At 47.2% G+C, this 27,956-nt stretch overlaps 1 protein-coding gene across 4 annotated transcripts in view; it reads left to right on the top strand.

The window, feature by feature from the left end:
• The window catches only part of bcl9l (bcl9 like), a 132,326-nt gene that overhangs the window by 64,462 nt on the left and 39,908 nt on the right, over positions 1–27,956 (top strand). For 3 of the 4 annotated variants that reach the window (XM_059638966.1, XM_059638964.1, XM_059638965.1), the window contains exons 2-3: positions 11,820–11,942; positions 13,145–13,461. In XM_059638966.1, coding sequence (XP_059494949.1) covers positions 13,157–13,461 — 305 coding nt within the window. In that variant the 5' untranslated portion in view covers positions 11,820–11,942; positions 13,145–13,156. The remainder of the gene's footprint in view (positions 1–11,819; positions 11,943–13,144; positions 13,462–27,956) is intronic. The other variant, XM_059638967.1, reaches the window with a different exon arrangement.

Genomic DNA, 27,956 nt, shown 5'->3' with positions numbered 1-27,956 from the left:
TGCATAGGGCATAGATTAGGTGAAAACCCAAGGTCTTTTTCCCAGGCTAGGGGAGTCCAAAACCATAAACGCATTGGGTTATGGTAAGGGGGAAAAATTTAAAAGGGATCTGAAGGGCAGTTTTTTTGAATTGTTGATTTTATTGCCAAGTATTCCGAAATACACTAAAAAGTGGTACAGGCAGATCACAGCAAGCAAATGATATACAGATCAAAAAGATTTATAAGCATGTAGGTTACATTATTTGAGGCTAGAGTCCATTTGTGATCTGATAATGGCCAGGAAGAAGCTGTTCCTGAACCTGCTGGTGCGTGTGTTCATGCTTCTGTAAATTCTACCTGATGGACATCATTACCGGAATACGATGGGTCTTTGATTTTGGTCCCCTTTTCCGCAGCAGTGAGCCGTGTAAATGGAGTCCATGGATGGAATGTTGGCTTCCATGATGGTCTGGGCTGTGCACATCACCTTCTGTAGTTTCATATGGTCCTGGGCAGAGCAGTTGCCGTACCAGGCCATTATACACCCGGATATAATGCTTTCAGTGGGGCATCTGTAGAAGTTGGTGAGGATCTGTATGGACATGGCAAATTTCCTGAGACACCTGAGGAAGAAGAGGTGTTGTTGTGCTTTCTTGACTGTCGCATCTATGTGGGAAATCCAGGACAGGTCGTCAGTGATCATCACTCCAAGGAACTTGATGCTGTTTACTCTCTCAACCTCTCAATCCATTGATGTAGATGGGGGTGTGTCTCCTCCTTTCTTTCTGAAGTCAATGATCAGTTGTTCAGTTTTGCCAATGTTGAGAGACAGTTTGTTTTCATTGCACCGTGTCACCAAGCCCTCTGTCTCCTTTGTCGTTAGATATCCGTCCCAATATGATGATGTTGTCAGTAAACTTGTAGATGGCGTTTGTTCAGATTTTGGAAACACAGTCATGGGTGTATAGGGAGTACAGTAGGGGGCTGAGGACACATCCTTGGGGGCTCCAATGTTGAGTGTTATTAAGGGGGAGGTGCAGTTACCTATCCTCACTGATTGTGGTCTGTGGGTCAGGAAGCTGGGGATCCAGTTGCAGAGGGTGGAGCTGAGACCAGGATCACAGGGTTTTGAGATCAGACTGGAGGGGATAATGGTGTTGAAGGCAGAGCTGCGGTCAATGAGTGGGAGTCTGACGAAGGTGTCTTTGTTGTTCAGATGTTCCAGGGATGAGTGCAGGGCTAGAGGAATGACACTCTTTGTGGATCTGTTACATCAGTCGGCAAACTGTAGGGACCCAGGCAGGCTGGGACACTGGAGTTGTTGTGGGCAATGCAGTCCCTTGAAGCAGTTCATTATTATTGAGGTCAGAGCCACTGGGCGGTAATCATTAAGGCACACCGCATGTGTTTCCTTGGGAATGGGGATAATGATGGTTTCTTGAATCAGGTGGGGACTTCGGTTTGTAGGAGGGGGTTGAAGATGTCGGTGAATTCCTCCACCAGTGGGTCCTCACAGGATCTGAGTGCTCGGCCGGGGGCACTGTCCAGGTCTGTCGCTTTCCTTAGGCTGACTCCCAGGAAGATCAGTCTGACGTCTGCAGCAGTGACAGTGGGCACAGGTGCAGCTGGAGCTGTTGGGGCTGGTATGACTGCACCGCTGGTATTCTGCACAAACCGAGTACAGAAAGCATTGAGTGCATCGGGGAGGGATCTGTCTTTGTCCACTGTCTTGATCTGCTTCATTTTATTATTATATGGCATGGGTGCCAGTGGTCGAGGCAGGTACAGTTACAACATTTAAAAGACATTTGGACATGTACATGGATAGGAAAGGTTTAGAAGATATGAGCCAAATGGAACTAGTTCAGTTTAGGAAACTGGGTTGGCGCAGATGAGTTGTGCCACAGGACCTGTTTCTGTGCTGTATGACTCTGATTCAACTCAGGCAGGTAACCCGCTTCTGTGGATAGGATATATCACTCAGACCGTCTCTCCTGTGGGGAAGTTAGGATGTTCCATAGCGACAAGTAGGCCATATTCCATCTTTATTCTCCGTTGATTTTCAAGAATTTGTTCTGTGTTTCAATTGCTTCAATTTAAATAATCCTTCAAAGCCCCTCGAGATTTAGATTTCGATTTAGTTTTACTTTTGAGTGCTTCCTTTGAGAACCTGCTTCCACCACTTTTCCAGGCTGTATGTTCCAGGCCCTAACTGCTTGCTGTATGGAAAAGGTTTATTTCCTCATTTCACATTTTGTTTCTTTCGCAACATGTTAAAACTTGTTAAAACTGAGTCCTGTTGTTCTAAATTCTTTCATGGGTGGGAACAGTTTCTCAATGTTTACTCAGTCGAGACCCTTCATGATTTTGAAAGCCTCTGTTAGATCTTCCCTCTGCATTCTCCTCTCCCAGGGAAATATTCGCAATTCTCCAACCCTCCCTCAGAAGGTGATCCGTTTCATCCCAGCAGCTATTCTCTTCAACCTGTTCGCCACACACTCCACTGAGAGAGACTTTCCTGTGTGATGCTGAGATTTGTACATCAGACTCCAGCTGAGGTCTAACTAGTAATTTATACAAGTCCGGGAAACCTCCTTGCTCCTATACTTTATGCCATGATTAATGAAGCGTAGAATAGAGTCTTAAGAACCATACAGCACATGAAAAGCCCTTTGGCCCATTGAGTCTGTACTGACCCATCTACATTAAGCCCACTTCCCAGCACTTGACCCATAGCCTTGAATGTGATGACAGTCATGTGATGTTCATCCACATACTTAAAGGTTGTGAAGTTTCCTGAGCCTACTGTCCTTTCAGGCCACGCGTTCTAGATTCTTATCACGCACTAGATGAAAATCCTAATCCATAAATTCCCTCTAAGCCTCCTGCCCTTCACCTCATACAGTGGCAAGAAAGCAGAGCTAATATTTTGAGCCCAGTGACCCTCCTTCAGAACTGTTTTTGCTCCAACATAACCTTCCTGTTCTTCTTATCTATCCCACGACTGATAAAGACGTGTATCCTGTTTGTCATCTTAACTTAGCAATTAACCCTGTCCTTCCACCTTCAGGGACCTGTGGGCAAACACTTCAAATTCCCTCCGTCGCTCTGAGCTTCCATGTCTCCTGCCATTCATTGAGTATTCCTTCATCTTGTTACTTTTTCCGAAGCACATCATCTTCCACGTTTCAGGATTAAATTCCACCTGCCACAGACCTGCCCATCGGACCAACCTGTTTCTACCTTCTGTAATCTTGGACCTACTTCACTCTTAACCACTCGACCAGTTTTTGTGCCTTCTGTAAATCGACTTATATCCCCCTCCACATTTTCATCTGTATTGTTTATATGTATAGGAATATATATATATTATGTATCTATCTCATAAACAATATGAGACGCAGCAGTGATCCCTGTGGTACATTGCTGGACATTGGCCTCCATGTACACAAGCTGTTTTCTTCCACTACCCTCTGCCTCTCATCACTAAGCCAGTTATTGATCTAACTTGACAACTTACCTAGATTCAGGTGTTTTTACTGCCTTGATCAGTCTCCCATTAGGGACCTTGTCATAGACTTTACTGAAATCCATATAGACTACAGCAGCAACACTACCGTCATTTACATAGCTGACCACCAACTCCCAGGAACATTACTGCTTTTATTAACCGTGCTGTCTCCCCATCTCTCTACCTGTCCTGTCATCTTTAATGACTTAAGTACATACACACTGAGGCCTCTGTGCTGTGGCACACCCTTTCAGATAGTATCATTTACGTTATAAAACTGTCCCTTCATGATCTTTGTGCTCACACTTCTCCACATTGAACTTCATCTGCTGCCAATCTACCTATTCTTGTCAATGTTCCTTTTGATGTTCTACACTGTTATTCTCCCAGTTTACAATTTTTCTAAGTTGTATATCATCTACAAACTTTGAATGTATCCACTGCACATCAATATCTAAGTCGTTAACGTCTATCAGCAAAAGCAAGGTTTGCAGTACTAATCCCTGGAGACCCCCAACCCAAGAAATATCCACTGACCATTAGTCTCTGTTTTCTGACCCCAGCCAGTTTTGTATCCATGTTCCGACTGCCCTTTTATTTCCTGACTTATCACTTTCCTCATAAGCCTGTGTGTTTCAAATGCCTTTCAAAAGTCCAGGTACATCACATCCACAGCATAACCCTCATCAATCTTCTCTGTTATCGTTTCAAAAAGCTGCAGGAAATTACTTAAACATGATTTTCCTGAAACCAATTTGTGTTGATTCTTCCAAATGAACCCAATGTTTCCGTGTGACGATTAACTCTATTCTGAATAATTATCTCTATGAGTATCCTTACCACTAACAGAAGAACGTCTGAAGTTGCTGGGCCAGTCTTTACCGTCTTTTTGTTTTGAGCAAAGAAGTAATGGTGTAATTTTCTAGATCTGGGGAAGACTGAAAGATTGTGGCCAGTGCTTCTGTAATTTCCAATCTGATTCCCATTTGTATTGCACTTGTAATAGACTAGTGAATCCAAATGTAACTGCTTTGCCAGCTTGCATGATGGATTAGCACTTTGTGAGATATATTGACTTCCACAATTGTAGCCTTTGCTGAGCCGTGGTACTGTAGGATACAAATTTCTGTTGATGCTTGTTTGAGTGATTCAAACCTGTGTTGATAGTTCCCTCACCATTCATATGGAATTTTTAAAAAATGTTTTCTTAATTTTAGCGTTTTGTCACAAAGGTTTGGTATGTTTGCTGCAAGGAAGTTAAAAAATCCGAGACATTTCTGCGAGTGTTTCTTGTCCTAGTGAGCAAGCATGTGTCACACATCTTCACAGCCACCTGGGTTGGGATGATGCCTTTAATTTGAATAATTAGAGACAAAAACCATCATTCACATGCCCCCTGCAGTTGAAGAAACACCCTTCATAACGTGCTGCTGCAGTCGGTGAGTGTAATTTCAGTCACACTGTACTTTTAGTATTGCTCATCACTGCAACATCATCAGCAATACAGACACATCCAGGAATACTGTCTGTAGTTCAGTCCGCGTGCTGCTGCTGGAGCACATCCTGACTGACTGACAGACTTTGGAGGTATTTTTCTGGAAGCTGTAGTGTTTTGAAAGTAGTAATTTATTGAGCTTTCCTACATCACGAGAAGCAACTAATGTCCATGCTTGGTATCCAACTCGGTAATGAATTGAGCTACAGTGAAATTGAGGTTCACTTCTTTTAATGTTGGAAGTTTGTATGCCAACTCTTTAGAGGACTATTGAGTCGCCCAAGCATGCCCTGATGGTGCCAAGTTTCTTTAGCATGCACCAATAGAACTTCACCAGTCTGTGTGCTAATGTACAGGACAAATAATGCAGTGATAATGGGAACTGCAGATGCTGGAGAATCCAAGATAACAAAGTGTGGAGCTGGATGAACACAGCAGGCCAAGCAGCATCTCAGGAGCACAAAAGCTGACGTTTCGGGCCTAGACCCTTCATCAGTTTGCTAGTGCAAACATCTTAGCAAAGTGAATCATGATTGGATATGTATCCAGATCATAGGAAGTCAATCACACAACCCACAACAGCAAAATGACTGCATATAATAGGTCATTCTTCCCTTTCATTAGTACACTGACAACAAAATACAACAATGATAGCACTGCATGGAAACCATGAGCATTATACCTGGTGGACACAAATTCTGATGAAGGGCCTAGGCCCGAAACGTCAGCTTTTGTGCTCCTGAGATGCTGCTTGGCCTGCTGTGTTCATCCCAGCTCCAAACTTAGTTATCTTGGACAGATAATACAGTTGTGTTTCATATTGTCAGTTGTATGTGAACACCACAGTCACTGCAAGAATTGGATGGTGGAACTGAATTTTATCAGAGGTGCAATACAGCATTACTTTTGACGTTTCCTTCCAATCGGTCTGTTGTAGATTTGTTGCAGCTTCTGGGTCTCTCAGTGCGAGTATTCTTAATGTCTTCTGCTCTGATTGGTATCTCAGTGATTTTGTTAATGATCACCGTGCTGAGTTCTGTACGTACTGTAGTTGGTATGTTTGTGTCCACCAGGTATAATGCTCATGGTTTCCATGCAGTGCTATCATTGTTGTATTTTGTTGTCAGTGTACTAATGAAAGGGAAGAATGACCTATTATATGCAGTCATTTTGCTGTTGTGGGTTGTGTGATTGACTTCCAATGATCTGGATACATATCCAAACATGATTCACTTTGCTAAGATGTTTGCACTAGCTCCCATCTCAACTTTGGTCTTGATTGGATGTTTGCTAACCTTGGATAAGCATATGGACGTACATGGAATAGTGTAGGTTAGATGGGCTTGAGATCGGTATGACAGGTCGGCACAACATCGAGGGCCGAAGGGCCTGTACTGTGCTGTAATGTTCTATGTTCTTCTGGCATCTGTGGTTAATAGTGGCAAAAGTTTCTAACTGGCTTCTAGCTGTCTCCCCCACCCCTTCCTCCCTGTCATTTCCCCTCTGTGTGGGTGGCACGGAGGCTCAGTGGTTAATGTTACTGCTTCACAGCACCAAGGACCTGGGTTCCATCCCCCCTGTGTCTGTGTGTGTGTGTGGTTTCCTCCGGGTGCTCAGGTTTTCCCCCACTCAGTCCAGGAATGTACAGACGAGGTGGATTTGCCATGGGAAATGCAGGGTTATAGGGATAGGCCAGGGGGAGTGGGACTGGGTGGAATGCTCTTTGGAAGGTCAGTGTGGACTTAATGGGCTGAGTGGCCTCTTTGCACTGTAGGAATTCCATCCTTCCAACCTCTCGTCCTTCTTCTGTTTCTCTCTCATTCTCACCCACCTTTCCTGTATCCCCCCCACCTTTCCTGTATCCCCCCCCACCTTTCCTGTATCCCCCCCCACCTTTCCTGTATCCCCCCCACCTTTCTGTATTCTCCCCACCTTTCTGTATTCCCCCCCACCTTTCCGGTCTCTTCCCCCCCCCCCCATCTTTCCTGTCTCCCCACCCCCATTCTTTCCGGTCTCCCCCCCTACCTTTCCTGTCTTCCCCCACCTTTCCTGTCTTCCCCCCCCCCCCCCACCCCACCTTTCCTGTCTCCCCTACCCTGTTGCTCCTTGTGCTATTCTGCATTGTGTTTGAGGAGGCTCAGTGTTGTCCTTGGTCAGTGAGAACAGCAGATCGCAGTTCCCTGCCACCTTTCACCCTGCAGCACTGAGACTGTGGCGTTACGGTTATGGAATAGGTGTAGTTGCAGAGTGAGGCATCTACAAGCCTGGGCCTGACGGACTGTGCTACATATTGACAGCAGCAGCTTTAGGAATTTAACCTCACATTGCAGAACCCGTTCTATTTTCATTTAACATTCAGTCTCACGTTTGACATCAGCTATCCAATTGGCTGCTTTGCCTCACTAAATCTCCCTTTCATCTAATCATTGTCCACCCTTCTGCCTTGGTCTCTTCCTTCCATATCTTTACCCGGTCCGTTCTCTCCCTTTGCCCTGCACTCTCCATCAGTGTCTCATTTCCATCCTCTCCTTCTCTCCACTCCCCCTGTCTCTCTATCCTCTGTGTGAGCCTATCCCCTTCCCCTCCCTCTCCCTCTCTCCCCCAGCCCCCTTCTAACACACCACCTTCCTCTCCCCCCGCTTATTCTCTCCCCCTTCTCTCTCTGTCTCCCATTTTGCACTCTCCTCCCTTCTAAATTTCTCCCCCCTCTTCTCTCTCTTTCACTTTTTCTCTCACCTTTCCCCCGACACCCCCCCCCCCCCCACCTCCTGCTTGCTTTTTCATTCAGTCCCTCTCCACGGGCCCCTCGCTGATAATTTAACAGTTTCCCTGAATAAATGGAGGCTGTTTGAAATTACACAGGAATCTTGTGATTGGAGCTTTCTCACAGGGTTCTTGGAATGGACTGAGATTCAAGCTGTAAATAATGACTGGTGGCTGAGTGAAAATTTACATCAAAATTCCTGTGAATCAGAGTGTCTATGTCTGAGCCTGACTGAACTGGCCCTGAATGGGGGAGGTGCATGGACCCCTCTCAGTGTGCTTCTGTGGCTTCTTCTGGAACTCAATCTGGTAAATGTTGTGTACAGCAAATTTCCTGCTTTTAAAAAATCTAAGTTCAAGCAACAAAGCAAGAAGCCACGCTGAGTACATAATGTCCTGTGAACTGGGCTGGGCCACAAACACTAAGCACATCACCCACAGATACAAACATCGCACCCCTCTCCACAAGACAACCCATGGGCCCCTCCCCCAATGAGAGAGAGAGTGTGTGTGTGAGCATGTGTGCGAGCGTGTATGTGTGTGTGTGCACGTGAGTGTGTGTGTAAGAGAGAGTGTATGTGTATGCGCGCCTGTGTGTGTGAGCGAGTGTGTGTGTGCGCGAGCGTGTGTGTTTGTGAGCCTGTGTGTGTGTGTGAGAGAGAGTGTGTGAGTATGTGAGAGAGTGTGTGTGTGTCTGTCTGTCTGTGTGAGCGAGCGTGTGTGTGTGCATGCGAGTGTGTGTGTGCGCGCATCTGTCTGTGTGTGTTTGCACGTGTGTGAGCGAGCGAGTGTGTGTGCGCGCGCGAGTGTATGTGTGTGTGTGTGTCTGTGTGTGTGAGCAAGAGAGTGTGTGTGTGTGTGTGTGTGCGCGCGCGCCTGTCTGTCTGTGTGTGTGCGAGCGAGTGTGTGTGTGTCTGTGTCTGTGTGAGAGAGAGAGAGTGTGTTAGCCACAATCCCAAAGCGGTAACAGGCCAAAAGCATCAATATGCCGTGGCCACTGATTCACACGTGGAATCCACCGACTGGTTTGTTTTGAATCTGTGGTTAAGGGGAGAGCATTCTGGGGAGATGATGAGTGCCGGTTCCTTTGGGGAGGGGTTGTTTGTGCCCTCGGTGTGGGACAGGACCAGTTATGCCAGTTCATTTACAAGCTCCTGAATGAGTTCCCAGTGAATGAAATCAGCTGCTGTTGATCCTGTCTCAAGTTACTCGTGTCAGGCAGTGTCACCCAGAAAAGGATGTTAAATCCCCTTCCCCGAATAAAATTTTATCCCAGACCCTGGGTATGAGTTCCCGAATGGATTTAATTGACAGCAGAGCTGAATGTCTGTGTCATTTGCAGACAGAATTTAAGAGCCAACCACATTAGTGTGGGTATGGAGTCACATATAGACCAGGCAGGGTGATAGGAACTGCAAATGCTGTAGAATCCAAGATAACAAAGTGTGGAGCTGGATGAACACAGCAGGCCAAGCAGCATCTAAGGAGCACAAAAGGTGACATTTCAGGCCTAGACCCTTCATCAGAGAGCAGCTTTTGTGCTTCTGAGATGCTGCTTGGCGTGCTGTGTTTATCCAGCTTCACACTTTGTTATCTTGAAAGGTGGGGGCATGAGGTTAGTAGGTAGGAAATGGAGGTGCAGCTTGAGGTGGGAGGAGGGGATAGGTGAGAGGAAGAACAGGTTAGGGAGGTGGGGACGAGCTGGGCTGTTTTGGGATGCAGTGGGGGAAGGGGAGATTTTGAAGCTGGTGAAGTCCACATTGATACCATGGGCTGCAGGGTTCCCAAGCGGAATATGAGTTGCTGTTCCTGCAACCTTCGGGTGGCATCATTGTGGCACTGCAGGAGGCCCATGATGGACATGTTGTCTAAGGAATGGGAGGGGGAGTTGAAATGGTTTGCGACTGGGAGGTGCAGTTGTTTATTGCAAACCGAGCGTAGGTGTTCTGCAGAGCGAGCCCCAAGCCTCCGTTTGTTTTCCCAATGTAGAGGAAGCCACACCGGGTACAGTGGATGCAGTATACCACGTTGGCAGATGTGCAGGTGAACACCTGCTTAATATGGAAGGTCATCTTGGGGCCTGGGATGGGGGTGAGGGAGGAGGTGTGGGGGCAGGTTTAGCACTTCCTGCGGTTGCAGGGGAAAGTGCTGGGTGTGGTGGGGTTGGAGGGGAGTGTGGAGCGGACAAGGGAGTCGCGGAGAGAGTGGTCTCTCCGGAAGGCAGACAAGAGTGGGGATGGAAAAATGGCTTGGGTGGTGAGGCTGGATTGTAGATGGCAGAAGTGTCAGAGGATGATTCGTTGTATCTGGAGGTTGGTGGGGTGATATATGAGGATGAGGGGGGGACTCTCTTGGCGGTTATTGCGGGGGCGGGGTGTGAGGGATGTGTTGCGGGAAATGCGGGAGATGTGGTCAAGGGCGTTCTTGATCACTGCGGGCGGGGGATGTTGCGGTCCTAGAAGAACATGGACATCTGGGATGTACAGGAGTGGAATGTCTCATCCTGGGAGCAGATGCGGTGGAGGCGGAGGAACTGGGAATAGGGGATGGAATTTTTGCAGGAGGGTGGGTAGGAGGAGGTGTATTCTAGGTTGCTGTGGGAGTCGGTGGGCTTGAAATGGACTTCAGTTACAAGCTGGTTGCCTGAGATGGAGACTGAGAGGTCCAGGAAGGTGAGGGATGTGTTGGAGATGGCCCAGGTGAACTTGAGGTTGGGGTGGAAGGTGTTGGTGAAGTGGGTGAACTGTTTGAGCTCCTCTTGGGAGCAAGAGGCGGCGCCGATACAATCATCAATGTAACGGAGGAAGAGGTGGGGTTTAGGGCCAGTGTAGGTGCGGAAGAGGGACTGTTCCACATAATGAGTGCTAATGGCAGTTTTCTTACCTAAGGGACATTAGTGAACCAGATGAGTTTTTATGACACACTTTGATGATTTAATGTTGCCTGATTCTAGATTTTCATCGAATTCAAATTCTGTCATCTTCTGCAGTGGTACCCGGGTCCCCGAAAGTCAGCTGGGCCTCTGGACTACTATTGAAATGATAACTCCCCAGGCCATTGCATCCCCCTGTAGCTCCTAGTTTTGGATTCCTGTAAAATTGGATTCATCTTGTCCATGCCCACCCCATCAAACTTCCATTAGGAAGGTAACGATAGATACAGGGGGCTATGGGGCTTGTACTCGGGGAGACTAACATTGTGGAACAAACACTGGGGGGAGGTGATGGCCTCGTGGTATTATTGCTGGACTGTTAACCCAGAGACCCAGGTAACGCATGGTGGCTCAGTGGTTAGCACTGCAGCCTCACAGCGCCGGGGACCTGGGTTCAATTCCCGCCTCGGGTGACTGTCTGTGTGGAGTTTGCACATTCTCCCTGTGTCTGCGTGGGTTTCCTCCGGGTGCTCCGGATTCCTCCCACAGTCCAAAGATGTGCTGGCTAGGTGGATTGGCCATGCTAAATTGCCCGCAGTGTTCAGGGGTGAGTGGGTTACAGGGGGATGGGTGTGGGTGGGATGCTCCAAGAGGCAGTGTGGACTCGTTGGGCCGAAGGGCCTGTTTCCACACTGTAGGGAATCTAATCTAATCTAACCTAAAACATGCTGGGGACCTGGGTTCGAATCCCTCCACGGCAAATGGTGGAATTTGAATTTAATAAAATATCTGGAATTAAGAAAGTAATGATGACCATGAATCCATTGTCAGGAAATCCCATCTGGTTCACTATTGCCCTTTAGGGAAGGAAACTGCCCTCCTTACCTGGTCTGGACTACACGTGACTCCAGACCCACGGCAATGTGGTTGACTCTTAACTGCCCTCTGGGCATAAATGCCACCTAGCCAGCAATGCCCTCATTGTGAATGAATAAAGAAGTAGAAACATTGAGGGACTAATGTAGTGGAGCAAATATTGGGAGGCTAACATTTGGGGGAGGATTAATATTGCATGGGGTAATATTGCCGTGATTCAGGCCTGATTCAGAATCTCCCTCTAGCAGCCGAACAGTGCATGGCACCCATGTCTGTGTAAACAGCAATACTCATTCATTTCTGTTTCTGTTTCTCTGACAGATCATTGAAACTTTCAAACAACAAACTGCGAGAAGGAACCGGAATGTTTTATTATCAGCCCATTGCATTGGCTACAGCTTGCTCTCCAACTGTATAAGAAGCCACCTGATTGGAGAATCTTCAGTAAGGATTTTAAATAGATTAAAGTTAATCTAATTAAGGATCTAGAGAAACGCAATCAGCTCAGCTGGGGCACTTAGTCCAACCTGGGACTAGTTCCAATGGGATAGTTCTCACAACAACAACACTGTGGGCATTGAAGAGCAACTTTAATTCAGATTTATGTGAGTCAGAACCTGGCTTTTGCTTTCAATTGAGGGAGTGTATGGAATCAGAGCTCCAGGTTTTTGGCAAGCTGTTGGCTTAGGGATGGGATTGGATTTTTAGGGCACAGTTGGCTTTTGGGACAGTGATGGTGACTGATGTCACACTGGACGTGGTGTAATGGGGACGGGGATGTGTGTTGTGGTGGGCAGTGGGAGGAGGATGTGTGATCCCAGACAGAGAGGGGCGGTGGGAGGAGGCAGAGGGATGGGGCACGGGGATGGGCAGTGAGCTGGGGAGTGAACAAGTGATGTTCCGACTGGCATTTACAATGAAGCGATCAGTTAGTGTCAGGGCATTGATACTGGAGGTAGTTAGAGAGTTGGAGAAATCCATTTAATTTCACAAAGTGAAGATGTAATTTCATCAGGAGGGGTGTGGTTTATTAATGCAGGAAATGTTAGTATACAAAAAGCCCTGCTTTATAAGACTTGCATTAAATTATCCTTTTTCACAAACCCAGACCATTGTACAGCCAATAAGTGGAGTGTTAACACTGTTACAATGCAGGAAATGCAACATTGAATCTGTGCACAGCAAGAGCCCACATCCAGCGGAGTGAGTTTGATTGTGGGATTACCATTGGGCAGTACACAGAGGCAAACACCCCCAGCTGTTTTTCAAAATCATGGCATGCAATGTTGGAGCTGCATCTGAGGGAGTGCACGGCCCCTTGGTTTAATACCACAGTGTAGACAATGTGGCACTCCTCCATAGGAATGGCAATCATCATTAGCGCTGTCAGTCTCGGAAGGGAATTTGAACAGACATCCTTCTGATTTGGAAGTGAAAGCTATTGACTATGCAATGGCTGACTCTGGGGGCATAGTGAACTTGAATAGTTCACCGAAAGTCAGTCAGCAGCTGTGTGAATGCCAGGCCTGTCCAAGGCTCTGAACATTGTGTGGATAACCAGCTATGTTTTACATTTGGGGGTTCAGATGAATTTTATTTTTGGTTGAGAAGTGACTGGTTTATTTTTCTTCCTCCCACTGCCCCAGTGAGCTCAGGAGATGAGAGAGTTCCGGCAACAAGAGCAGTCTGACTCCCAGCAGATACTTCCCGTGACACAGGAGCTCCCTGTTCTGGAGCAGTTTGTTTGTCAGAAGAAGAGCAAGAAGGAGCGGAGTAGGCTGACAGACAATAAAATGTTGGCTGGCTCACAGAAGCCAGGCCGCGCACAGAAAACTTCCAGCCCCAACAAGCAGTTAAAGAGCCCCAGCTCTCCAGGAATGCTGTCTCACAGCCCAGGAACACTGCATTCTGGCTGCTCCAGGCCCCGAGGACTGAAGAGCCCCCCACTGACGGACACACAAAGGTACCTCAGCCATTTTTGGAGTTAGATTTTCGGAGGAATCACCTTGCGAGTCCCGCAGTCTTTTTGCGGTTGTGTTAATGTCTTTTTGGCTTCGCAGGTAATTCAAATGTTTGATGGCCTCTTAGTTTTATCACTGTTTCTCAAGATTTCAGGGTAGATTAGAGCAACCTGATGAAACAGATTGTCAGAGGATGCTGTGAAATTCGAAAGAGTTCAGAAAAGATTTACGGGGATGTTGCCAGGGTTTGAGGGTTTGAGCTACAGGGAGAGGCTGAATAGGCTGGGGCTATTTTCCCTAGAGTGTTGCAGGGGTGACTGTGTAGGGGTTTAAAAAATGATGAGGGGCATGGAGTGGGTGAATAGTCAAGTTCTTTTCCCCAGGAGTCAAAAACTGGAGGACGTAGGTTTGAGATGAGGGAGGAAAGATTTAAAAGGAACCTGAGGGGCAACTTTTTCACACAGAGGGTGATGTATGTAGGAGGGGTTGAGAGGGATATGGGCCAAATGCTGGCAAATGGGACTAGATTAATGTAGGATATTTAGTCAGCGTGGACCAGTTGGATGGGAAGGGCGGATTCTGTGCTGTGCAGCACTATGACTGTGTGAGATGCTGTAATTTAATACTAGCTCTGTCTACCCAATGAGGTGGGGTTAAAATAAAAACAAAATACTGCAGTTGCTCGAAATGTGACACAGGGCTCAAAGGACTGGAGAAACTCAGGTGGTCTGGCAGCATCTGTGAGAAGGAAACCATTAACGGTTCAGATTCAATACACCTCTTCCTCCGAACTGATGGACGTGGATGTAAAAACTCACAATATTTTGCAACATATGTTGCTTTCTGTAAAGTAGGTTCAGTAAAATCTATTGTGAGTAAACACCCACAAGACTGATGAAATTCAAGTTGCCCCTTGGCAGGTTTTATAGTTAGAGGAAAATGTTCGATAAGCTGGCTGAGTAGTGGTAGCAGTGGTCACTGTTAGAATGAACTGGTGACAGAATCTGCCACTGGAGGGCACTGGAGTATCGTAACAGCAAAGAGCTGTGCAGCAGTGAGCCAGCAAGTGTCAGAATTTTACAGGAATGCCCAGTTAGTTTCTGGTACTGAATCATCCTAAGCACACAATCTGAAATCTGATTTGGCAATTTCTCCTATTTTGCATGCGTTTTAAATTGGTTGGTTGACAACTGAACTCACTTTTAATCTGCACAATGGGTCTAGGCCCGAAACGTCAGCTTTTGTGCTCCTGAGATGCTGCTTGGCCTGCTGTGTTCATCCAGCCTCACACTTTGTTATCTTGGATTCTCCAGCATCTGCAGTTCCCATTATCTCTTTAATCTACACACGACTGTTTATACAGGCTGTGTCACGTACTGTGGAACTGTACAGTGTCAGTGTTTATACAGGGTAAGGGTCACTCGCTCTGTAACTGTACAGGTTCAGTGTTCATTCGTAGGGTAAGAGCCTCTCACTGTAACTTTACAGGTTCAGTGTTTATTTACAGGGTAAGGGTCACTCACTGTGTAACCGTACAGGGTCAGTGTTTATTCAGCAGGGTAAGGGCCACTCACTGTGTAACCGTACAGGTTCGGTGTTTATTCATAGGGTAAGGATCACTCACTCTGTAACTGTACAGGGTCAGTGTTCGTTCATAGGGTAAGGATCACTCACTGTAACTGTACAGGGTCAGTGTTTATTCATAGGGTAAGGGTCACTCACTGTTACTGTACAGGGTCAGTGTTTATTCAGCAGGGTAAGGGTCACTCACTCTGTAACTGTACAGGGTACTGTGTTTATTCAGCAGGGTAAGGGCCACTCACTGTGTAACCGTACAGGGTCAGTGTTTATTCATAGGGTAAGAATCACTCACTGTAACTGTACAGGGTCAATGTTTATTCAGCAGGGTAAGGGTCACTCACTCTGTATCTGTACGGGGTACTGTGTTTGTTCAGCAGGGTAAGGATCACTCACTCTGTATCTGTACAGGGTACTGTGTTTATTCAGCAGAGTAAGGGTCACTCACTGTGTAACTGTACAGGGTACTGTGTTTATTCAGCAGGGTAAGGGTCACTCACTGTGTAACCGTACAGGGTCAGTGTTTATTCAGCAGGCTAAGGGTCACTCAGATAATAAAATGTGAGGCTGGATGAACACAGCAGGCCAAGCAGCATCTCAGGAGCACAAAAGCTGACGTTTCGGGCCTAGACCCTTCATCAGAGAGGGGCACTCGCTGTGTAACCATACAGGGTACAGTGTTTATTCTGCAGGGTAAGGCTCACTCGCTCTGTAACTGTGCAGGGTACTGTGTTTATTCAGCAGAGTAAGGGTCACCTACTGTGTAACTGTACAGGGTACAGTGTTTATTCAGCAGAGTAAGGGTCACCTACTGTGTAACTGTACAGGGTACAGTGTTTATTCAGCAGTGTAAGGGTCACTCACTCTGTAACTGTACAGGGTACAGTGTTTATTCAGCAGTGTAAGGGTCACTCACTCTGTAACTGTACAGGGTACTGTGTTTATTCAGCAGAGTAAGGGTCACCTACTGTGTAACTGTACAGGGTAAAGTGTTTATTCAGCAGGGTAAGGGCCACCCACTGTGTAACTGTACAGGGTCAGTGTTTATTCATAGGGTAAGGATCACTCACTGTGTAACTGTACAGGGGACAGTGTTTATTCAGCAGGGTAGGGGTCACTCACTGTGTAACCGTACAGGGTACAGTGTTTATTCTGCAGGGTAAGGGTCAGCCACATTTCCAGAAGGCCTTTTACACAGGAGGCTGCCAAATAAGACAATGGAGCCCATGGTGTTCGGGGCAATGTACTGGTATAGCTGGCAGATCGGCTGTCTGGCAGAATGTAGAGAGTGGGGATGAAGGGGTCTTTTTCAAGATGGTAGCTGGTGACTGGTGGAATTCTGCGGGGGTCTGTGCTGGGACCACAACTATTCACACATACCTGAGTGATGTGGGTGAAGGAACTGAGGGCGTTGTTGCAGGGAGGCTGCAGAGGAAGTTGGATAAGCCTGGAGCTTGGGCAAAGAAATGCCAGATGGAAACATATGTGGGAAGGTGTGAGGTTATGCACTTTGCACTATTTTCCAAATGGAGAAAGTCTTTGGAAATTTGAAGTACAAAGGGACTTTCGAGTCCTAGTTCAGGATTCTCTTAAGCTAAACAGGCAGGTTTGGAAGGCAAATACGATGTTGGCATTAATTTCAAGAGGGCTGGAATACAAAAGCAGGGATGTACTGCTGATGCTGTGGTCAGACTGCATTTAGAACAGAGAACAGTACAGCACAAGGATAGGCCCTTTGGCCCACAACACCTGTCCTGACCATGATGCCATTCTAAACTAACCCCATGTGCTTGTTCACGGCCTCAATCCCTTTCTCTGCTTGTTCATATGTCTGTCTAAATGCCTGTTAAATATTGATGTTATATCTTATACCCCCTCCCCTGGCAGCGCGCTTCACGCACCTACCGCCCTCTGAGCCAAGAAAAACCTTGCTTCACACCTCCTTTAAACATTCGCCCCCTCATTCTGAACCTATGCCGCTAGTATCTGACATTTCCACCCTGAGAAAAAGACTCTGACTCTCCACCCCATCAGTGCCTGTCACACTTTTACATCCTTCCACCAGGCCATCCTCAGCCTCCGAGGATCTAGTGAAAATAACCCAAATTTGTCCAACCTCTCCTCATAGCTGATACACTCCAATCTAGGTAAAGACCTGGTAAACTTCTTTTGCATCCTCTCCAAGATCTCCAGGTCCTTCCTATAGTGTGGCAACCAGAACTGTACACAATACTGCAAATGTGGCCTTAGTAAAGTTTTACACAGCTGCAACACAACTTACCAACTTTTATACTCAATGCTGTGACGGTTGAAGGCAAGCATGCTATATGCTTTTCTGACAACATTATCCACTTGTGTTGCTACTTCCAGTGAGCTATGGACTTGTGTCCCAAGATCCCTCTCTATGTCAATGTGCTTAAGAATTCTGCCACTTACTGTGTACTTCCCTGTTGCATTTGACCTCACACCTCTCAACTGTCTGATTAAACTCCACCTGCCATTTCTCCGCCCAACTTTCCAACTAATCTATATCCTGCTGTATTCTTTAATAACCTTCCTCACTATTCACAACTCCAACAATTTTCAGACTTAGTAATCAGACCACTACAGTTTCATCCAAATTATTTGTGTATATGCAAACAGCAGAGGTCTCAGCACTGGTCCTTGTGGAACACCACTGGTCACAGACCTTCAGTTAGAAAAATATCCCTCTCCAACGACCCTGTGTCCCTTCTGACCAAGCCAATTTTGGATACAACTTGCCAACTCACTGTGGATCACATGTGACTTAATCTTTTGGACCAGCCTACCATGAGGACCCTTGTCAAGTGCTTTAGTACAGTCCACGTGGATGATGTCCACCGCCCTGCCCTCATCAATCACCGTCATCACTTCCTCAAAAAAACTCAATCAAGTTTGTGAGACAAGACCCCTCTTACAAAACGGCTTGCTGATTATCCCTAACAAGCCCATTTTTCTCCAAGTATGAGTAAATCCTGCTCCAGGAATCTTCTCTGATAATTTTGCTACCACTGATGCAAGGCTCACCAGCCTAAAATTCCTGGATTATCCCTGCTTCCCTTCTTAGACAAAGAAACAACATTGGCTATTCTCCAGTCTTCTGCGACCTCACCTATGGGTAAAAATCACTGTAAGGGTCCAACAACTTCCTTCGCTGCCTCCCTCAGTGTCCCAGGATAGATCCCATCAGGCCCTGGGGACATACCCACCTTAATGTTTTTCAGGACACCCAACACCACTCTTCCTTAACATTGAAATGTCCCAGAAGAATCAGCATACCCCTGGTTTTACCATCATCCGTGGTGAATATCAGCGCAAATTACATGTTAAGTACTTCACCCACTTTCTCTGGTCCCATTTGAAATATTGTGAGAGCAGTTTTGGGCTCCAGAGAAGGTTCATAAGAACAATCCCAGAAATGACAGACCTGTCATTTGAGAAGCAGCTGAGGACCTAGGTCTGTACTGAGTGGACTTTAGAAGATTGAAGGAGATTTCATTGAAACTTGAAGGATATTGAGGGGCCTGGATAGAGTGGGAGTGGAGAAGGTGTTTCCACCAGTAGGAGAGACGAGGACCCAAGGACACAGCCTGTGTCAGGGACAATCCCTCAAGAACTGAGATGAGGATGAATTTCTTCAGCCAGAGGGAGGGGAATCTGGGGAACTCATTGCCACAGAGAGCAGTGGAGGCCAAGTCACTGAGTGTAATAAAGAGGTGGACATATAGATTCCTGATTAGTGAGGGGATCAGAGGTTACTGAGAGAGGACAGGAGAATGGGCTTGAGAAACATATTGGCCATGATCAAGTGGTGGAGTAGACTCGATGGGTGGAATGGCCTCATTCTCCGAGATGTTATGGTTGGCTAGTCGGCAGAGTAAGGGCCTGTAGAGAGCCACACTACTGGGAACACACTATTGCAAATAAAAGCATTTTTGCCGCTGTATGTGCTGGCCACATGCACTATGTCATCCTAAATGTACTGTGACTGTAATATGTGCCCCTTGTCAGGTAGTGGAGCAGTAGGTGCGACAGATTCCTGCATCTTTGCTAGTTTGAGTGATACAACATTCTGCTGCAGTTTAATGAGGGGTGCGATGCTTTATTCTCCTCAAGCCTCACTCCGTGTTAGGGAATTTCCTAGAAATGGCAGGAATTGCCGGGGGATTGTGCTTCCGTTGTTCACCTTGCTGTGTGTGTGTTTATTTAAGGAACCAGTTCTCTGTAAGTGCTGAGGGCTGCTGCAGGACATTGTGTAGGTGGTGTTAGCAGCCGCTGCTAGCGGGAAATTTCACGATGGTTCATTGTCGATGTGACGTATGGTTTCCTCTTTGAGCTGACAGCTGTTGCTGATGTCACTAGCTGTCGCTGCCTGCCCAAGTGGCACTCTCTGTTGCTGTTTAACTCTTTCAGGGATTGATGTCATCGAGGCCACACTTCTCAATCACTCTCTTTCCCCCAACACCACCACGAGTCCAATAAACGGTCGGCAGCAGAATCAGGGAGGGAGCTGTGGAAAGATTGAGCTGAGATCTGTGGAATGAGCTGCCCGAATGAACAGAAGATTCTGATATGACAAGAATTTGCTGCAAAAACAGCTGATTAAATAGTTGGAAAGAAAATGTTTTCCAGGGTGATGAGGAATGAACAGGGACAGGTGGGAGTGGTGGCATCAGGCTGGCTCCTTCAAGGTGCTGGCACAAATACAGTGGGCCGAATGGCGCCTTTTTGACACTGATTCTGTCGAAGTTCACTGGAGCGAAGAGCAATGATAAGAACAGATGGTCTGTGGCTGGGTCTGTGTCATGGGGCTGTTAAAGACCAGGCTGTTGGAGTTTCAGCTCTGTTCCAGGAACCGGTGAGTTGGTGTTATTGCAGCTGCAACCTGCTTCCCCTTGGCGTGGGGATTTCCCCCCGACATTTGGTATCAAATCTCTTCATAACGTCAAAGGCCTCTCCTCCCGGCTTGTATCAGCCTTTCATAGACTGCCCCTTAGATTGCAGTCCCAGTTCGTCAGCAAAACCGCCTGCTTTCGCACATTCCCAACACGCGAATCCTTCTCCGTACCGCTGTCCTGGCCACTCACCCATCATCTACCTTCTGTAAAGTTGCACTCATCCCAAACTCTGCTGTCCATCTCTTGCAAACCTCTCAATAGGTCTCGTTGACCAATCTCCCAGATCTTTGTTGGCTCTGAGTCCGGCAACACTCAACTTAAACGTTTCCGTCGGATTCCAAGCTCATTGTGTTCCTCCAATTCTGCTTCCTCGGTGACTGGTGATCGTCACCCTAACCCAGCAGTCCCTTCTGGCTCTTGTTCCACTTCTCTCCCCCTGAAAACACTCCTGAAAGCCAACCCCTTTGACCATGCTAATAAAATGTGAGGCTGGATGAACACAGCAGGCCAAGCAGCATCTCAGGAGCAAAAGAGATGCTGCTTGGCCTGCTGTGTTCATCCAGCCTCACATTTTATTATCTTGGAATCTCCAGCATCTGCAGTTCCCATTACCCCTTTGACCATGCACTTGGTCACTTATTTTAATATCCCCTTTTGTGGCTCGATGCAGTATTTGACTGTGGTTCTGCAGCATGTTTTACAGCGTTAAAGGTGCTGTATGACTGTAGCCATTTGTGTAGTTCCTGATTTGTTGCAGTTCCAGATTCCACACACAAACATGATCCTAGCAATGAATGAGCAGCTCATTTTGCTCTTATTCACTTTTTAATGTGGCAGCTTGACAGGAAGAATACTCCCTGCTGCAGGAGAAGAGGCTTCTTAATTGGAGTGTAACGTGGGCAAGTGTGAAGTTATTCACTTTGGCTGGAAGAGTAGATAAGCAGAATATTGTTTAAAAAGTTTGAAACTTGTAAATGTTGATTTTCAAATAGACGAGTTTCTCATACAAGTACACATTTGGTCTTTCTCACAAGTTTGGAGTACAAGAGTGAAGCAGTTTTTCTCCATATTTAAGAAGGGATACACTGACGATGACGTAGTAAAACTTCACTCAGTTGATCCCTGGGCTTGTCCTTTGAGAGACTGAGTAAATCAAACTGACATTCCTAGAGTTTAGCAAAATGAGAGGAGGGCGCCCTATTATAGGAAAGATGTGGATGCTTTGGAGAGGGTTCAGAGGAGGTTTACCAGGATGCTGCCTGGACTGGAGGGCTTATCTTATGAAGAGAGGTTGACTGAGCTCGGTCTCTTTTCATTGGAGAAAAGGAGGAGGAGAGGGGACCTAATTGAGGTATACAAGATAATGAGAGGCATAGATAGAGTTGATAGCCAGAGACTATTTCCCAGGGCAGAAATGGCTAGCACAAGGGGTCATAGTTTTAAGCTGGTTGGTGGAAAGTATCGAGGGGATGTCAGAGGCAGGTTCTTTACGCAGAGAGTTGTGAGAGCATGGAATGCGTTGCCAGCAGCAGTTGTGAAAGCAAGGTCATTGGGGTCATTTAAGAGACTGCTGGACATGTATATGGTCACAGAAATTTGAGGGTGCATACATGAGGATCAATGGTCGGCACAACATTGTGGGCTGAAGGGCCTGTTCTGTGCTGTACTGTTCTATGTTCTATGTTCTATCTCATTGAAACAGACAAGATTCTGAGGGGACCCAACTGGGTGAGTGCAGAGAGATTGTTCCTGCCTGCCTGTGGAATCTTAAAACCCAGGGGATCAGTCTCCCAACAAGGGGCCGATCACTTAGGGCTGAGGGGGGTGGTGGGGTAGCAGGGGGGTGTTGGGCAAGAAATGCCTTGAGTCAGAGGATTGAGGATCTTTTGGAATTCTCTGTCCCAGATATTTGTGGATGCTCCATCACCAAGTATATTTAACGCTGGCATCTACGGAATGTTTGTCTCAGGGAATCAAGGAGATGGGAACAGGCGGGAAAGTGAAGCTCGAGATCAGCCAAATGAGTGATGGAACTGTTCAGATGGGCCTAATGGTCTGTTCTAATGTTTACTGTCCCGTGTCTGGTTCCCGTTGAGGGAGGAACTGGAGGGGAACAGGACCACCCCAGATGTGGGGCAAAAGTGTCTGAATTGGGAAATTCCAGAACGGGAAGCATATTTTTCACCCAAGAGTGTGTCAGAGTCGCGATGTATAAATTTCTGCTTCAACTTGGCCTCTCGCAGCCTGGGTGTAATTTTCCTTTCATCGGTAATAGAGCTGTTGATCTTGAATCACTGAAGCTCCCTGGGCAAAACATTAAAAAGAATTATCTGACAATAAAGTAACCGGGAGACACTCCCCTCAACTTGCTTGCACTCCCAGGCAAATATCAAGGAATCCAACGGGGCTTTTTTTAATCTTGCGAAGCCGTTGAATCTTGCACTGCTTCAAGGGATTTGAGTTCAGGGACCCTTTTAACTTTGTGTTGTCTCTCCTGCCTTCATGTCTCACACGGCCCGTTTGTAACGTCGGGTTCTGCGGAGAGGAGCGAACCCAGGCAGGATTTATTGACTCTACCTGCAGCTGCTGAGCTTCATTGCTTTTTTAACACTGAGGTATACTTTTTAAGTTTACCCCAGAGGCATTGGGATTAGTCCAGTTAGACACACTGGCTGTCTCACGGTGCACACTCTAACTTAATTCAAACAGACCCCTTAATCTCATAACAAGATGGAAATTCCAAGTCTGTACGATGGAGGCTGTTTGATGAAAGTCTGGCTTATTTAACTCCGTCAGTGCTGCCTTATAATTTGGAGAACAAGTTTGGTGTACAGTTCAGCGATGTCAAATAATTCAGAACAGTAATCGAGAGTTAAGTGCACTGTACGTGTTGCTCCCACGATCAAAGTGTCTTTTACTTGGTGTTATTAGCAGTATAACTACTCGTAATTGAAAAGTGATTAATGGTTTTTTGTCTTATTGATTGTGTTTGGCTGGCCTTTTACTTGCTGTAAATCCTGAATGATTCTCAGCCCATGGTGACCCACTCACTGCTTTAAGGAGCGTTCCCTGCTGTTTCTTTACCACGCGCAGGCAATCTGAGAAAATAATCCCTTCTGGGATCAGGGTGCCGCTTTCCCGATTGTGCAGGTCGTGTTAACGGTTTCACACTCGTTTCAGATTGGAATCCGAACCCGAGGATCGCTCTCACCTTCTGCAGTTTGTGATTCGCCAAGGACACCCTCCTGAAAGAGGGAGAGCTGCCCTCATTTCAGTAAAGCCTTTCACAGCCAATCTGGTTCTGTTAGCTGGTCCCAAAAGCACCAGAGTGTTCATGGGTTATTTAGTGATGCTGGTTGGGATGCAAATGGTTTACCATTGACCATTGGCTGAGTTAAAAGAGGACAAAAGCTCCCAAGTGTTACGCTGCACTGGTGATCGGGTCCCTGGGTGTGGGGATAGCCATCACTCCGCCTCAGTTATCAGCCTCAGCCTGGTTGTTTTCAATGTGTTTGTTTCAGTGATATCCTCCCATCGCTGTAGAGGTCCCTGCTGCTGTGTCAATGGCTTGAATTAATAAGTGTTTCTCTGATTTCACTCGTAAACAGCAAAGACGCAGATTCCTGTCATGAATCCTAAATATTTTTCCCTGGAAGACACAAAATCAAATCACCTAGGAGTAATCCCATTGATCTGTTGGGATTTTGTTTTGTAGTTGGTGAATTTTGAGAACTGCGAAATGGAAGAGCATTCTGTGAGGAATGAAGGGCTCACTTTCTCCAGTGCAGATTATCACAGTTATTACTGTTTCCTGGTTTGTGGGATCTTACTGTACACAATTCTGCGTCACAGCAGGGACTGAATTTGATCAGTCCTGAAGACCTTTGAGGTCCTGAACTGCAGTGGGGAAAGGCAAGTCTTGCTTTCTCCTTTTGACCCATTTACCTCGCACCCAGAACCTCCTGCTTTAACCTTGGTCTATCTCCCTGGTTTGTCCCTGACAGTAAAAGTGTGGACCTCCCTGTCTGCGCCCTACAGTGAAGCAAATGCATATACCAGGCAGTCATTGCTGAAGCTGCTCTCTAAGTGATGACAGCCAAGCAATAACACACAGGTACCTCTGCCCAGAAACACCCACATTATCCAGACCAGTGTGGTACTTAATCTGAACCATCCGATGAAGTGGATACCCTCCTTGTTCTGTGAAATTGACTAACTGAGAATCAGGGATTGGGGGTGAAATTTGCTTAAATTCTGTTGTGCCCACCTTTGCACCAATATAACCGTGCGGTCTCACAGCATCTACAGATGTGGCTCAGTAGGATTCACCTTTTTCTTTCCCTGATGTTCCATCAGTTGTGAGTTACATAGAATTTCTAAAGCAGCAACAAGCTATTTATTCTGGCTAGTCTCTGCTGGCATTAATTCAAATGATGATGAAGTTTATGAGATTACATTGCAGGATTGTGTCTTTAAGATAAAAGTGAAGGGGTTCTGAAGTCTTCTGACAGCATTAGTTCAAGGTTTGGCTCCTGCAGATGAAAAGGGATCCAGATTGTTTTACTCGGAAGGTGTAAAGTGTTTCTAGCTAAAGACCTTGCAAGTAGCCTGTGGGCTAACAATGGATAGACTGTGGGTCTCCAAAGTTCCAAAGTAATAGCTTGTAAATAGTTGTGTTTTAAGCTGTGTTTCGATGACCGAGATAAAGAGCAGGTGACTTTGCAAAGGATTGCAAGTCATCACTTCTGCCTGAATACAAGGCTCATGTGATTCATGTTGCCATGGAAATAGATTTGAGAGGGGGAGGATTTCAATAATATCCCTGAAAACTGTAAGACACAGTTAGTGTGCCAGGGTCAGGGACAGATTGAGGAAAGTTTATAGTTGGTCTCTCAGAAGAGTGTGCCTGCTCAAGTTGGCAACACCAAATTTGCAGGAAGTTGAAATGTTGCTGGGAGATTCACTAAACTTTATCCTTCAGGAAAGTATCCAGGAAAGCACATAATGTGAAAGCCTGTTTGAGAGCATAAAGTTTCCAGGTCAGTAGAGGAAAAGATCAGAAATAAATCCTTGGGAGCTAAACGTCATTTTGCATTGATTCTGACACAACTGAATGTATACTCTAGGAATGTGCAGCATATGCATGAATTTATTTTTACTTATTCAAAGTTCTGTTCTGTCATTTAAAATATAACTTTCCTGCAAAGCTAGTATTTTGTTAATAGCATTTTTAGCTTATTTGTTATAGTAAAGAATTTAAAACTCCAAAATCTTGACCTTTATCTCTTCCAGCAACAGACTTTTTTTTCTTTAAAATGCAATCAGGCTTTACAGGGGTCATAACCACACGCCCCGCAAGATCCTCCTCTTTCTCACCCTTTCTGTACCTTTCTCACCTGCTGTAGAGCTGTACAGCATGGAAACAGACCCTTCGGTCCAACTCGTCCATGCTGACCAGATGTCCTAAATTAATCTAGCCCCATTTGCCAGCATTTGGCCCATATCCCTCTAAACCCTTCCTATCCATATACCCATCCAGATGCCTTTTAAATGTTGTAATTGTACCAGCCTCCACCACTTCCTCTGGCAGCTCATTCCATACACACGCCACCCTCTGTGTGGAAAAGTTGCCCCTCAGGTCCTCTTTAAATCTTTCCCCTCTCACCTTAAGCCTATGCCCAGTAGGTTTGGACTCCCCTACCCTGGGAAAAAGACCTTGACTATTCGCCCTATCCATGGCCCCCCGCCTCTGACGCTGCAGGGAAAATAGCCCCGGCCTATTCAGCATCTCCCTGTGGATCAAACCCTCCAACCCCGGCAACATCCTTGTAAATCTTTTCTGAACCCTTTCGAGTTTAACAACATTTTTCCTAAAATAGGGAGACAAGAATTTAACGCAGTATTCTAACAGTGGCCTCAGCAAAGCCTTGTACAGCCATAACATAAAAATCCCAACTCCTCCACTCAATACACTGACCAATGATGACTTCTGGTGCCTGCCAAAAGTGAAAGCATTATCGTCATATCTATCACAAACTTTAAGACCTCTATCTGATCATCCCTCAACTTTTTGTTTACTAAAGAAATAACCTTCCACCTATTTGTTCCGCTCTGATACACTGCGATCTCTTTCTTCCCGTGAGGATCCTCAGTCACCTTTGCCCCCCTGACTGACTGCACAGGCACCTGGTTGGGTGTGGGGCAGGGTTCGGTGGGTGTGTTGGAAGTGGGTTGTTAGAGCCCCTGACTTAGTGCTGCTGACGGCACTGGGTGCAGAGGGTAGGGTCCGAGAGCTGGCCTCTGTATTCAGGTTTCCGCTGAGTACAGGCTCCAGCTCTGTGATCCTCCAGCATTTGGGTGCAACCTGCCAGGAGCAGTGTGCAGGCAAGTTCCAGCATACCAACACTGCTCCGCTCTGTACCGCACGGCCCGACACAGCCCTGCTCTGTGCCACACGGCCCGACACAGCCCTGCTCTGTGCCACACGGCCCGAGACGGCCCTGCCCTGTACCGCACGGCCCGAGACGGCCCTGCCCTGTACCGCACGGCCCGAGACGGCCCTGCCCTGTACCGCACGGCCCGAGACGGCCCTGCCCTGTACCGCACGGCCCGAGACGGCCCTGCCCTGTACCGCACGGCCCGAGACGGCCCTGCCCTGTACCGCACGGCCCGAGACGGCCCTGCCCTGTACCGCACGGCCCGACACGGCCCTGCCCTGTACCGCACGGCCCCACCCACACTGCTCCGTCTGCACTGCACCACCCCGATCCACCCACACTGCTCTGCTCTGTACCGCACTGCACCGCACCACCCGACGCACCTCTGCTGTACACTTCACAGCCTCTCCATTGTTCACAACTCCCCATCTCCTCCACTTATACTAGTCCACTCTTTCCTAACAGTCTTCTCTATATAAGAATGTCTTTTCTTTTCTCTCTCTCTCTCTTTCACCATCCATCTACTGCAATCATCTCACACAAACACACACAAACTAGGATACGGGGTCCCACACACACACACACTGACTCTCGCTGGGGTATGGGGTCCCACACACACACACACTCTCACACACACATACACACACACGCTGTCTCACTGGGGTACAGGGTCCCACACATACACACTGAGTCTCACTGGGGTATGGGGTCACACACGCGCACACACACGTAGACTCTCACTCAGGTACAGGGTCACACACACACACACACACACACACACACACACACACACACACACACACACACACACACACACACACACACACACACACACACACACACACACACACACACACACACACACACACACAAACTGGGGTACCGGGTTTCACACGCACACTCACACTGACTCTCACTGGGGTGCGGGGGTCCCACACACACTCACACTGACTCTCACTGGGGTGCGGGGGTCCCACACACACACACGTGCGGACACGCAGACACGCACACACACTCTCACACACACACGTGCACAGACACATACACACACACGCTGTCTCACTGGGGTACAGGGTCCCACACATATACACTGAGTCTCACTGGGATATGGGGTCACACACGCACACACACGTAGACTCTCACTCAGGTACAGGGTCACACATACACACACACACACACACACACACACACACACACACACACACACACAGACTCTCACTGGGGTATGGGGTCCCACACACACACACACGCACGCACGCACACGCACACTGACTCTCACTGGGGTACGGGGTCCCACACACACGCTGACTCTCACTGGGGTTCGGGGTCCCACACACACACACACTGACTCTCACTGGGGTTCGGGGTCCCACACACACACACACTGACTCTCACTGGGGTTTGGGGTCCCACACACACACACTGACTCTCACTGGGGTTCGGGGTCCCACACACACACACACTGACTCTCACTGGGGTTCGGGGTCCCACACACACACACACTGACTCTCACTGGGGTACGGGGTCCCACACACACACACTGACTCTCACTGGGGTTCGGGG

This window comes from Stegostoma tigrinum, chromosome 32 (assembly GCF_030684315.1).
Source record: "Stegostoma tigrinum isolate sSteTig4 chromosome 32, sSteTig4.hap1, whole genome shotgun sequence".
NCBI lineage: Eukaryota > Metazoa > Chordata > Chondrichthyes > Orectolobiformes > Stegostomatidae > Stegostoma > Stegostoma tigrinum.
This window is presented reverse-complemented; position numbering and strand designations above follow the sequence as displayed.